This window comes from Lycorma delicatula, chromosome 1 (assembly GCF_047948215.1).
Source record: "Lycorma delicatula isolate Av1 chromosome 1, ASM4794821v1, whole genome shotgun sequence".
Taxonomy (NCBI): Eukaryota; Metazoa; Arthropoda; class Insecta; order Hemiptera; family Fulgoridae; genus Lycorma; species Lycorma delicatula.
In genome coordinates this window covers 101515915-101530124 of record NC_134455.1, presented here as the reverse complement: position 1 = coordinate 101530124, position 14210 = coordinate 101515915, and the positions used below count along the sequence as shown (strand labels likewise).

Below are 14210 nucleotides of genomic sequence, written 5' to 3'. Positions count from 1 at the left end.
AGAATTTCTTTTTAATTTTACATCATTTTCAAGAAAAAATTAACTCGAAAAATGAATAATCGTAATTTAAACCGTTTTCCGACATCACAAATTACGCTCTAAAATTTTATTTAGCGATAACGAACAAAAGTCACATTATGTCATTTGTATTTATCAACACATATTTCTGTAGAGATGAGATCACTTGCTTGAATAAATTGTAATTAATATTTATCACGACTGCTTTCAGTTAATTAACACATTATTTATGTTCTCTATTACCATTAAAAAAAGTAATTAAATTTCAGGAATATTTAACGATATATTGTTCATATTGATAAATGAACCCGCTTCCAGTTCGATAAAAATATAATTTTAATTGTATTTGAGAATTAACGTAGTATATTATTTTATTTATAATTTCAAGGACTTATTTATTTCTTTATCTGCTTCGGAACATTTTAACAGACGTGAACCATTGTGTACTGTGCACTGCTGTTACTAGTCAGATACCGTCATCGTTTAGGACAACGATCTTGTTCGTCGAGTTTCATACAAATAATAAAATAGATTGTCGTATTTAATAGTGCGTTTTAAGATTAATTTATTCCGTATTCTTTGTGGCTTTTTTGTGTTTATTATTTTTTTTCTGTGAACAGCACAAAAATAATTTGTTAGTGTAAATGGTGTGTGCAAAGAAATTTATTATGAGGCATGCTTATAGATACAGTGATTGTGGTACTAAAAGACCTAGTCTTGTAATTATTTGGAGTAACTGTTATGTACCAAAGAAAAAAGGTAAATATATTTTTACTTAAATTAAACATTTTTATCCATTAGAATTTTTAAACGGTTGCGATAGCTCTGTTAGTCACGATGTGTAGTTCTGATGGTCTGGTACGGTATAAAAGTATTGAAATTGTTTAGACTTTTAATTTGTAACATCAATAGAAAATAAAGAATCGTTCCATAGTGATAAAAACTCATTTGGATGTGTTAAAAAGCAATGAACGAAAAACATGTCCATTTTACAAGCGAACGCTTTTTTGCGTTTTTAATTACAAAAATTGTTCTTGGATTTTTTGCTTCGTAGTAATTTGGCTATATCCTTCGGATAATAAAAACTTTTTTAAATCTAATTAATAATCTGTATGTTCAATTAACAACTGAATAAAAAAATAGGTCTTTTTCGTTTAGTATCGATTACTAAAAGGAAACCATTTTCGCTTAAAATTTCAATAATTGAAAACATTTTTCTTCTGTTTTATTTCTGAGTATTTTACCTCCTGACAAAATGTTTAGTGTTCAGTTTAATACCAAAGGTTATAAGCCTCGAATGATAACGTGAGGAGGTAAAAAACATTTGCTTGTATTTGCAAATATAATAGAGAAATAAAGTTTGCCTCCCACTTGACTAATCTTTTCATCTCTCCTCCAAGAACGGTTTCAGTATTCACAAAAGTAACGTAAGTTTTCAGTAAATTAGTATTTTCTTTAGTTTTTATTTTTACCCTTCTTGAAGTAATGAGATTATGCATTTTAAGTACGAGTATAAAAGGAGTTTAATTACTTAGATTATTGTGTAGTTTAATATTTGTTATTCGTAGAAGAAGAATACTCCTAGGTAGTGCAGTTTAGTTATAGGAGAAGTAAGATACCTTGGACGATCAATGGCGTAAATCATGAAATTAATCCTGTATTTTAGAAAATTTTTGTTTACGTAAACTGATTTATGTTTCATATCGAGAATATTAGCACGAGAAAGTAAAAATAATTTTTAATCACTTAATAAAGTTACCCAAAGGGTTAACTAATTCTATGTATCGCCCTGGAACGGGAAGATTTTGACCGAACGAATGAGTGAGACGACATTTTTCCGTTGGACTGATGTTTATCGTTTTGCTTTATACGTGGCATTGCAGATGTGATTGTAATTTGTGAAGATTGCAGTAGGCCTACTTCTATAACATCAACTGTACAAATAGCAGAAACTGTACTGTACAGGAAGAAGAAAATGTCTCGTAAATCTTTTTTAGTATAATATTATATAGTTTACATTTAGATATATAGCTTATTTAAATTTGGTTTATCTGTAAAAAAGATTATTGAAAAGAAAAAAAAGTTAGTAAACAAAACCTATAATACTCTAAATTTTTGATTGTATTTGTTCTTAATTTTAATATAAATATGGTTAAATCTTTCCCCAACGGTCTTAGTTTAATTTGTTGGTGGTTTTTTAGGATTACCAAAAAACCACCACATTTACACATACATATTTATGAAAGCATAATGCATAGTAGGTCTTTGTGAAAATTGAATACAGTCTTTTTTAATTTAAAAAAAGTAATATTAATGTTTTATTTGTATCTTTATAGTGGTGCTAGGTGACATACATTGTTCTTGGGTTCAATTTCCAGTTCAAAAAGATAATTATTTTCATAGTTTGATATTAAAGGGAGATTTTTATAGAAATATTAGTTTTGTTGTTGTTTCTTCATAAATTCTGAAACCAGATTTTCATTTTTGATATCATTCATACATCATTAAAGTTAATAAAAAGTTTCCACCTAAATAAAATTAATGGGTACTTCAGTTTTTAAAAGTTTATATGATCTGGCTATGTTTACAGTTGTACAAACATTTTAAATGCATGTTAAAAGTATCTCTTTCACTTTTTTTTATGTATTTCTTCAACCACACCAATACTGTTGTGGTTACCAGATGTTTATAATTACTAATGTTATGTAATCCAGCAATTTAAGAAATGTGCTCTTTTAAATTTTTTTATCATTACTAATAATGTTTCATCTGAAAATTCAATAAATGAAAACAGGAATAAGTCAGAATAATAGTTTTGCTAAGATTATGTTGGATTATCGGGCATTTTAAGTGAGATATCTGATAATTTTCTGTGAATCTGTTATTATTAACATAGAGCATAAATAACTGAAAAGATTTACACTAGGCTTTATTTAAGCTGTAATCCATATTACATCTTGATAGATAATTTTAAACCATGTTGGTTTGACTGGTTGCTCACATAGTGCTCTTAATTGAGTCGTAGTGGCCAAACTTCTTAAAAATTTGGAATCCAAATTTTATTTATTATGTAATTGTTTTTTGTTGGTTGATCAGCAATCCAATATTTATCGTTTTTTTTAATTGCATTCATTTTATTTATTTAATCTTATTTTATCGTAAAATAAATTAGAAATAATATTTTTAAAACTGAACTCGATAAAGAGGTAGAACCATTGTTTTCTAGTGCAAATTCTCATCTGTTGAGCAGTTTACTTTCACACTGAAATCTATATTTACAGTAGAATCTAGTGTAATTTTGATAGAATCTTTTTAGCTATTTGAATGCTATTCAAATAACAAATTGTAAAAATCCACAAACAGAACAAAAAAAAAAGCATCTGGGCAGGAACACCCTTGACAGTCCATCAGCTCAAATAATTGGGAGTTTACATCCTTTTTTTATCTGGAAGGAAGTTAATGCAGATATAGGGAATACCTTTTAAGTAATGGAATGATCATGATCTCTTGGTCATCGGTAGTTTACACTCTTTATTATTTTAAGCATTGAAATCTTGGAAAATTATTAGTTTTTTGTTTTAGCTTACTTTATATATGTATTTAAATTTTTAATTCACTTTTTTAATCTAAGTGGATCATAGAACACCAATAAGCCAGTTGGTATTAATGTAGTAGGGGTTCTACTGCTATAGTTAGGTAGTTCTGAGATGGCGCCACTGAAACCTGTATTGAAATAAGAAAATAGATAAATAAAATTATAAATATAATCTAACCAAATATATGCTTGCTAATCTTGACTAGCAAGTGAAGCAAGGTTAGGTTAAGTTTGGTTAGATTATATTTATAATTTTATTTATTTTCTTATTTATATAGGATTTCAGTAGCGCCATCTAAGAACTAAAAAAACTATAGCAATATATCACCTACTACATTAATACCAACCATTTTGATTGAAATCTGGAGTTCAACTGTTAGTAGTAAATAAAACGCAAATCTAAATAAACATTTGATTAAATGCATCTATAAATGTTGCCAGAAATTCCGTAAAAATTTCACTGCTTGGTAATTAACTGTTATTGCTAATAGAAAATGTAAAATCTAGCTGAGTTAGAACAAAATTTGATCTTGTTTTATAGTACATTACTTGCTTTAATGTATAAGAAATACAAAAGGTGAAAAATGATAAAAGTGAAAAAAAGGAGTTCAGAGAAATAATGCTAAGTTGTAAATATTAAAGCATTTCAAGATTTTATAATGGAATATATTGAAATTTGGAGAACGATTTGAAGGGATTATCTAGTTTTCTATTTTTCAATGATCTTTTTTTTAATCATTTTTACAAGAGAGACTTACACTGGCCCCATACATTTTTTTAATATATATTTTTTAAATGTTTAAATGTGGAAAGGTTTAAATGTGTTGATTTAGATAAATGAACTTCTTTTATGTTTTTTAAGATTTAAACAAAAGTCCTGACAGTAATATTACAAAAATTAAGTCATAGTTATTTCATTAATAATTAATTGCAGTAATAACAGTAATAATGAATGAGATATTAATAACAGGCTAATAATAGAATGAAGGGAAAATTCTTTATAATTTATTGAAATGTGGATATTTGTAGAAAGTCTTGTACTGCTTACCTCTTTATTGGTAGAAATTTATTACGTTTTACTTAATATTGATTGGGTTTCAAATTTATTTTAAATAAAATGTAAAATTATGCATTAAATTCTGAAACACATCTTAAGTATTGCTATTTAATTTATTTCTCTTGAAAACCTTTATTTAAATTCAGATCGCTTTACTCCCTTAATATTTATTTAGGTGAGAAATGTAGCATTATGTTAAGTTTAAAATTGCCTCATAAAATATTCGTCTAACTTTTGAACCAATGTTTAGCGTACAGATTATCATTTAAATATAAATAATATATTAATATTTATTGCAAGTGTTTACTGAATTATTCCTGACGGTTTTGAATTTATAACTCAACTTGTTTTGTGAATTAACTGCTTCTCTTTTTACAGTCATGAGATGTATCATTATTAAAAACATCAGCTCAAGTTGTTACAGAGTATTAAATATTCCTGTGTATAACATTTTTGTATTTTAATCAAAATGGGAATTCAAGAAGAATTTTATATTTTAATAAAAATGAATATTTTCCACCTCGTTCTGCTTATATTTCATTTTAACTTTTTATTCATGTTTTACTGTATATTATTTTTACCTTTTTTTGAAAGAAACATAGTTTTGGTTTTTTGTTATGCGAGATTTCTAGTAACTTTTTAAACCCATTAAAAAGACAGGTATTTTTTAAATTGAGTTTACCGTCCAAGTTATTGCTTTTGATTTAAATCTTATTTTTTTATCGTTTTGATTGTTTATTTATGATTGTTTATCATTTTCAGTCTTACAGAGGAAGTAAAATTTACCTACATTTTATGTCGAAAAAAATTTGCTGTAAGGCTACTGGGTTATATTTTATATTTTTAAAATGTTTCATGTTTGGGGTGAAATAAAAACTTAAATTGTAATGAAAAAGTAGCTCACAACTATTTGTCTGATTTTTATAGTTCTGAAGACAAATACTAGTCTATTCTGTACGTTAATTATAACTTGTTAGTTTTAGTACAAAATTTGGAAACACGGTCTCAGAAATCCTTTCTTCATAGGACTGTTGAAAAAATAAGTTTTTTCTGGTAATGAAAAATATTTGGTTTCTTATGTAAATATTGTAATTTCTAATCAAATATTAAATACTTATCCATTTCCAACATTTGTTTTTTTTCTGAGTTAACAACAAGCTTAGTCCAGTTATGACTAAGCTTTTTCTAGGAAGGATCTTACATAAGCTAGAAAGCTAAGATAAAGATGCTACACCTACACCCCTTCTTTATAATAATTTTGTAGAATGTAAAAAAATGCCAAGCCTTACAGGAATTCAAATACAGAACATTCCAGTTGAAATGCAGACACATTCATTCTGCCACAAAGATATTAAGATACTAAACAAAATAGGTCTACTTATAAAAATTGTATGTGATAGATTTTTATAATTTTTCATTGAAATTATCAAAAAATTTTGAAAGGAACTTATTAGACACAGGTTTTACCTGTTTTAAGATAATTATCAAATTGAACTAAAATTTGTGAAACATTACTCCGAAATTTATGCCCTAACCAAATTTTTATCACAAAGTAAGAATTTCTAAGTAGCTTGCTCGAGGATTCTGACGATGTGATGCTGAAAATATTAGAATAGTTGGATTTATTTTTCCTTAAGTTGGGATAAAAAGCCATCATTGTTTCTGAACTGGCTTAAGAAAACTGCATTTACATGTAAAATATCTAAGCCTTAATAAGTATAAAGGAGGTATTACTTTCAGAATCATTCACTCTGAATCACGAGAAATAATAAATTTGTCTTATTTTCTTCAAAGTTTTGTGATCATATTAAACATCTGATTTATTAGATTAAATTTCTGTTTTAATTATTTTTTATAATTTTAAAATGAAGTTTTTATTGTGTCAAGATGTGTAGATCACATATTTCAAAAGATTTTTATATATTATTTTTATTCATCTCTCTCTCTCTATCTCTCTCTCTCTCTCTCTCTCTCTCTCTCTCTCTCTCTCTCTCTCTCTCTCTCTCTCTCTCTCTCTCTCTCTCTCTCTCTCTCTCTCTCTCTCTCTCTCTCTCTCTCTCTCTCTCTCTCTCTCTGTGTGTGTGTGTGTGTGTGTGTGTGTGTGTGTGTGTGTGTGTGTGTGTGTGTGTGTGTGTGTGTGTGTGTGTGTGTGTGTATCAACACCAACTTGATTCCAGTTGGTGTTGAGTTATATTGTTCAAGTGTCGTGGTAATTAGGGTTTAAGTTCTCTAAATTTTTAAGTTTTATTTATTTATCTTTTGGTTTTGTTTGATGTAATTCTGGAATTTTGTATCGACTAATGATGTGGGATCTTGCAAAAGTCCACTTTTGGTAATAGTTTATTAGGTTCTGTTACTGTGTGGTGGTTGTTTTGTATTATACATACATACAAATATACATACCATAGGTTAATTCTGGGATTGGGCTGTAAAACATTGTTATTTTGCAGATATATGCACTTAACCCTGAAAGTAACCTTAAACCTATGTAAGAACAGTTTTTTCAAACAATATGTAATAAAGTGAACTTTTTTTTTAATGTTGAACAAAAATGACTCCAATTGTAGTATCACAGAAAAATAAATAAAATTCTGTTTTAAAATTCTTCACACATAATACAAGGAAAGATAAAATAGTAAAACTTAAACAATAAAGAAAGAAAAGAAAACCAAATTAAATAAAAAATCACCAAACAATTTCAGACTAGCAGTTTAAATACATCAGCTTGTTAAATAAAACTAATAAACACAGTTTTATTGTCACATGAAATTTTTATTATGTTTTTCTTTAAGTAACTTTTTATCCTGAATTCGAAAATGCAGTTAGAAATTTTTTTTTCATCCACAGTTTTTGTGATAATATTTTTTTAGTATTTTTTTTTTGCAGAATTCTATGTATTATTTTAGGGATGCATTATGTACATAAAAATATATTTAAAATGATTTCTAACATCATTCGATTCAATCATAACATTATGAAGGCAACATTTGTATATCCATGATTTTTCATTACTTTAGAATCTCACATGTCAGCACAGAACAGTTTTCTTAATCATACAATAACACACCAATATTGTTTAAATGTTCACTGTGTATGCACTTATTGTAATTCCATTCTGTTTTGTGATTTACAGTTACTCTGTCAAATGTTTGTATTAGTGAATAAATATGCCAAGCAAATATGATATTAATATAATATTTGTTACGTGTGTAACAAATAATTCTTTAAATTTGACATTTAAAGAACAAAACTAGTGAAGTTTGACTTCACTAGTTAAAAAATGTTTGTTTTTTTCTTTAAATTTGGTGATCAAGGTAAAGCTGGGTCCTTCACAACTGCTATTTGACCTGTATAAAACATCAGTCAGGCTGGGTTAGGAGTAATTAGCAAATGAGTTTTGCCATACCAATGGTGAGGTGTGAACTATATGACTTTTTTCGGTTGTTATTTTTGTATTAAAAAGATAAAGAAATAAATAGTAAATCCAAACACACAATGCAGTGACTGAATTTATTGTCTACTATAAGGTCAGAGCTTCATATTGAGGACGTAGGTAAACCGCATCCTCCAACATATTTAACTTTAGAAGATGAATGAGAATATTAGGTAACCACTGAAGTTTGGCACAAGGAGCAACATGATCCTACTTTTAAAGCAGAATGCGCTTCCTGTTAACTGTATTGGTAATCCAAGCAGAATTGAAATTACCTTGTTCAAGATTTGAACTTGAAGAAACAAGCTGAGCTTATGGGATCTAGGCTGAAAGGCTGAAATCTTATTGACACTAAAGTGTGTTTCTTTCATAATTGTCAGGAAGAGTTTCAAGGTTTATATTCTGAAGAAAATAGTTTAGTGTACTGTAACAATATTGCTATCATACTTCATGATGAACGTAACTCTATTGGAAACTGTTCATTGATTCTTTGTAGACTAGTTTAAAGGCTGTCCTTTTTGCACGATGGCAACAAATTTCCTTCTGTGGCATTAACTTATGCAACTAATATGAAAGAAATGTATGACAATATAAAAATCCTGTTTGAAAAAATTCAGTACAAATACTGTTAAGATTGTATGTTTCGATTTAAGTTATGTGTTACTAATAAGTTTGTGGTATAAATAAAAAAATTTATTTATATTCAGGGCGTTTCATAATGTTCTTAGGAGTTACAAAAATTCGGAACAAAAAAAGTATTTCACTTAGCTAATACTTTGCCATTAATATGGAAAGTAGCTTCATTGGTGAAAATTATCTTGTTTAGAAAACCTTCATCTAACAACATCTTTTCCTGTAACTGTAAACAAAAATCGAGCCTACGTGTTTTATCTCCATCAGAAAGACGCTGGATTAATTGAAGATGGTACGGTTTGCATAATAAACATTTACGGAGTGCTCTCCATACTGTCTTTTTCGGAATTCCTAATTCTGTGCCTGCAGCCGCAGTCGATTTTGACGGGCTACGAATGAAACTTGCACATGTTCGACATTGACTTCTGAGGTTGATGGACGACCAATTGATTTCGCTTGCACAAGCAACCAGTTTCACTGAATTGTTTATACCATGCACGAATTGAATTGTCACTTGGTGGCTCCTTATAAAATTTCAACCGAAACGCACGTTGCACAGAAATTACTGACTTTGACAAGTGAAATTCTAACACACAAAACGACTTCTCGCTTCCCATGGCAACTATTTTCTCTACTATCGACGCCTAGCGAGCAGATGGTTTACTAACTGCCTAGTATATGTGGAAAAAACTATTTGAAGTACTCTTTCATACAGTACTTGTTTTATTGTTTTGAGTGAAATAGTTTTCTGTTAATGAATTTTCAAAACTGCGAAGAACATTATGAAATGCCCTGTACTTGAGTTTAGTGTGAAAAGTTTTATTAGAGTCACATATTTTGTTTCTCGTCCCAAAAAAAAAGTTAAGTTGGTTCCTCAGTGTAATTTTTTATTAAACAGAAGGAAAAAGATTGTAGGTGACAAGAATGAAAATGTTCGTCAGTCCAAGGACTTAATATTCTGGTATGATAAAACTTCCTACTGCCTATTCCCCCTAACCGAAAGAGTCGGTCCATTTTCTTTTTTTCAAACAAACTGGTAAATAATTCATTATATTTTTTAAAATCATTTGAAGATTTTGATATAAATTCTGTTAGTGTAATTATAAAATGATAAGTCAGTTCCATTGAATCATTTATTTTATTTAATTTGCTGTAACCTGCTTGTCTTGGGTATTCTTCTAGAATACTTTGGTTGTAAATAAATGAAAAGTATTTATAATTATGGGCATGTACTATGAAAGTGTTTTTATATTAAGATGCCAGACTAAAACTTTCATTACATTAAAGCATATTGGTATATGTGACTTTCGTTCGATGCAGGTTTCATTATATTTTTCTTGATTGAAGCATAAGGTGGTAAAGTCTTCAGCATTCCTTACCAGCAGTAATTAGTAATACTTTCTAATTGATTGTGAATACACAAGTAGATCATGTTCATTTCTTTTAAATTAAATTTATGTTGGATTTGCTTAAAAAAATGTTGTATAAATCTTATTTTTTTTATTGTTTATATAAGAAATGTTGTGTAGTATTTAGGCTAGTATCTGGGCTTGATTCAGCATATTGTTTATGTAATTACCAAGTACTTGTACTGTTCAATTTATTTGACATTATAATTGTGCACATCATCTGTAATGTTTTCACAATTGCTCTTTGATCATAATTTTTATCAGAATTGTTTAAATTTCTTAAAGACAGTAGCATAAGTTTTTGATTTTGAGTCACTGATGGTTAGAATGTTGGGATTGTACTGATAATGTTTTTTACACAAAATTCTAATTTGGGCACTAAAAAACAAAATTCTGCAGTATCGGTAAATAAAATAGTTTTTCTTGTATATTTAATTATTCATTAATTTTATTTATATAAATAAAAAAAAATGGAACCTATCTTGAACCACTGTCATACTCCACTACTTTCAAGCTGGTACTGTTCGACCCCCCCCCCCCTAAACATACGCACAAACTGCTTACAGAGAAACTGTGCATGAAGTTTCTAAAATAAGATTCTACCCATCAACAGTAACTTGATTACCAGTCAACAATAATTAGTCTTGTGCTGACAATATATCATACTGATTTGTCTTGCATTGTGATTTCCACAGAAAAACAGTATTATTAGTTTGTCATTGCTTACTGTCAGGACCAACCAACTGTTCATTTTCCTACTCTGCCATTGGTTGTTATTCAGAAAGTATGTATAAATAGAATTGATCTCACTATCTATGGAGATCAGTTCAAACAAACCCTAGAAGTTACATCCACCATGGAATATGTAGATTCCTTGCCCAAAATTTAACAAAAATTACTTTATTTTTTCCTCCAGAAAATTTTTGAATGTAGAGTATACATAAATTAATTGTATATATAAAACGGTTTTTCTTTTTTTTTGCCAGGAGGGTAAGTTCTTACAGAAAACTTAAGACTAACCCGGTATTGAACCTTGTTTAAGATAACTGTGTCACAAATTCAGTGTTAGTTTTGTTAAAATTACTTTTCCCAACATTTCTGAAATTAGTAGTAAGATAAAAAGACAATTTAGATAACACATTACCACTCCATCTTTCTTCCTGAATAATGCTCTTAAGAAGTTTCAGTAGAAAAAAAACATTGAAGTTTACAGATAAACATAACCTTTAAATATGTTGTCACAGACATTACTGTTAGCTTATTCAACCCATTATGGGGCCATTCAATTGCACAATGTTATGACGAGAGCAAAGGGATTACATTGAAATTATCATGCGTCATCAATTTTTTATCATCAGTTATCATTTCTATGTGGAGAGGTTAGAAAGCATATCAAGTGTGTGTAAAACCTTTTTCAGGGATTGTAGTTCATGTATAAATGTTGATTATAAATATGAATTAGGGCACTTTTAATTTTTATTTATATGTATTTGTAAATTTTAAGTAATTATTATGAATGAAATGTAGCAGTTTTTTCCCTTCAAGGAAACATCAATAGTGTAATTCTACTTTGTTCAGATTAACTTTTTTTTATGACCAAAATAATTAATACTAATTTTTTGTTTTCAAAGAATATTATTGTCAGATTTTTATACAGTTATAATAAGTTATAACTGTTATATCTAAACATTTTCTTTGCGGTAATGCATTATTTTAGGAAAATTTTTTTTTATCACAAAAGGGAGCAGATGGCGTAAAATTGATAAAATTGCACCACAAATTTGTGAATGGCTCTTGTATGAAATTATGTAGTGTAGAAAAGCAAAGTTCATCAGCATCTCGCATCAAATTTACAGTAATGTTGAAATGATTTTTTATTATTTTTTTAATAGTAATAAGTAATAGTAATAGTAATAAGTTTAATAGTAATAAGTGCATATTTTTATTATATCTGGTCTTTTTTCATACAAATAATTTAAAAATTCATTAAAGTACTTCCTTTTTTAAATTCAAAATGGGTAGATACATTTTCAGAATGATTTAAATATAACAGTAACAAAGCAGTTAGAATTTAGAATGAATAATGGTAGTAGCATTACTACGACTAGACAGGGACCTCCTGTGAATGATAGTGTCATTGAAGGAAAATATAGTACCAGCTTAACAACATCCGTGCAATTATTTACAAGGAAGTTACGGTACTAAGTGTACATTATATCCGTGCAACAACATTATCTACAACTCACGTTAACTCTTGTAATTCATTCAAGGTATTGCTTCTAGTTCTATAAATAATTAACAGTTTGAAACAACAGAACCATTTAAAATAGTGTTTCAGATTCAAGTTTATTTGTAAAAAATATTCAGCTTTTAATGATGTTTCTCAGTATAAAATATATTGCTAGAGTTAGATTTATAAAGTTTATGTAATTAAACCTTATAAATCTACTCATCTATTCATTGTACATTTGTAATGATTTGGATATTTATTTTAATCTTTCTTTGAGTAGTAGTCTGTGAATCGCATAAAATTATTTAAAGTTGCAGAATACCATTAAATGGTAGGTACGTTTTGAAAAAATTAATAATTTATATTTTTGTTTTGGCTGATTTTATTTTAAGTAAATGGAAAATTTATTGAGAAAACTTTGTGTTCTGTGGTAGGAATTGAGTTACTATTTTGCTGTGACACTCAACAGTAATAGGTCACTATTTATTTCCGGTAACTTGCTTCCTCGGAGTTCCAAGAAACTTATAAAATGTTGTAGAACCTATTATAAGCCAGTAGAATTCTATAGAATTAGATACTCAGAAACATGAAATGTCATTCTGGATAATCTGTTACAAAAATCATACATTTGTTGTTAATAAAGAAATCTGTTTACATAGTTTCCTTCTGCTGAAAAAAATAATCATGGGAAAGTTATTTCATTAATGATCATTTTTATGTTCTTGTATTGAAGTAATTTAAAAAAATATTGCTGTTACTATGAGGAAGGACTTAGATATTTAGGGGTAAAATAAAAACACACTAATGAAAGTCATTGTCAGCCTTATTATTATTATTATTAAAAGTTACCATTTACTTGAATAAATTGTTGATATGACTTTCTTCTAATATTGAAAATTTTATTAATATAAACTATTTGTTTGAATTTAGTAATTAAAAAAGATTAGTGTCTGGGAAAAGCATGAAAATAAAGATGTAGTGATACATCAAACTAACTTATTATAATCATTTGTTACTTGTACAGGGTTATCATAAAAGAATGGTGCGATTTGAACATGGTTTAAATTAAAACAGAATTACTTACAGTTTATGTTTTTTATTTTTCAAATTTGTCGTCTCAAACATTTTTTTACATAATTAATAAATTTCAATATGTGCGCCCTTAGTCGCTCGACAAATGTCCAAACGATACTCAACTTCTCTCCAAACATTAGTTAACATTTATTCGTTAATGGTTGTCATTGCTTCATTAATCCTGTTTTTTAAGTGGTTTAGGTCGCGAATTTTTTGTGTATAAACAACGCTTTTGATGTACCCCCACAAGAAAAAATCGCAAGGTGTCAGGTCTGGACTCCTTGGAGGCCAAAGTATGGGTCCTTGCCGGCCTATTCATCGATCTCCAAATTTTTCGTTCAAAGCGTCCGTGACCAATGCATTGAAGTGCGGGGGAGCACCATCTTGTTAGAAATGTAGTTGAATGTTTTCGAGATAATTCAGCTTAGGAAAGCAATAATTGGTTAACATGTCAAGATACAAAACTCCATTAATTGTTTTTTCTGCAAAAAAGAAAGGCCCTATTACACGATTTTTCATCACACCACACCAAACATTAACTTTAGGCGAATGTTTCTCAATAATAGCGTGTGGGTTTTCAGAGCCCCATATTCGTGAATTGTCTTTTAACACATCAATTCACATGGAATGTAGCTTCGTCTGTAAAAATTATATCATCTAAAAATGATTCGTTTTCACTTATTCTGTCCAACATTTCAACAACGAAATTGTAACGTTTTACACCATCATCGGGTTTCAATTCCTGCAGTATCTGGATTTTA

General features: G+C 28.5%; 1 protein-coding gene across 15 annotated transcripts in view; it reads left to right on the top strand.

Annotated features, from left to right (window-relative positions):
• aPKC (protein kinase C iota type) overlaps positions 1–14210 on the top strand; it is a 713443-nt gene that overhangs the window by 491051 nt on the left and 208182 nt on the right. The window contains exon 1 of one of the 15 annotated variants that reach the window (XM_075358291.1): positions 404–777. The exons of 12 other annotated variants lie outside the window; for them this stretch is intronic. In XM_075358291.1, the coding sequence (XP_075214406.1) occupies positions 663–777 (115 nt within the window). In that variant the 5' untranslated portion in view covers positions 404–662. Of the gene's footprint in view, positions 1–403; positions 778–1978; positions 2001–11606; positions 12001–14210 lie in introns of those variants that run through there. 2 more of the 15 variants (XM_075358333.1, XM_075358342.1) reach the window with 2 other exon arrangements.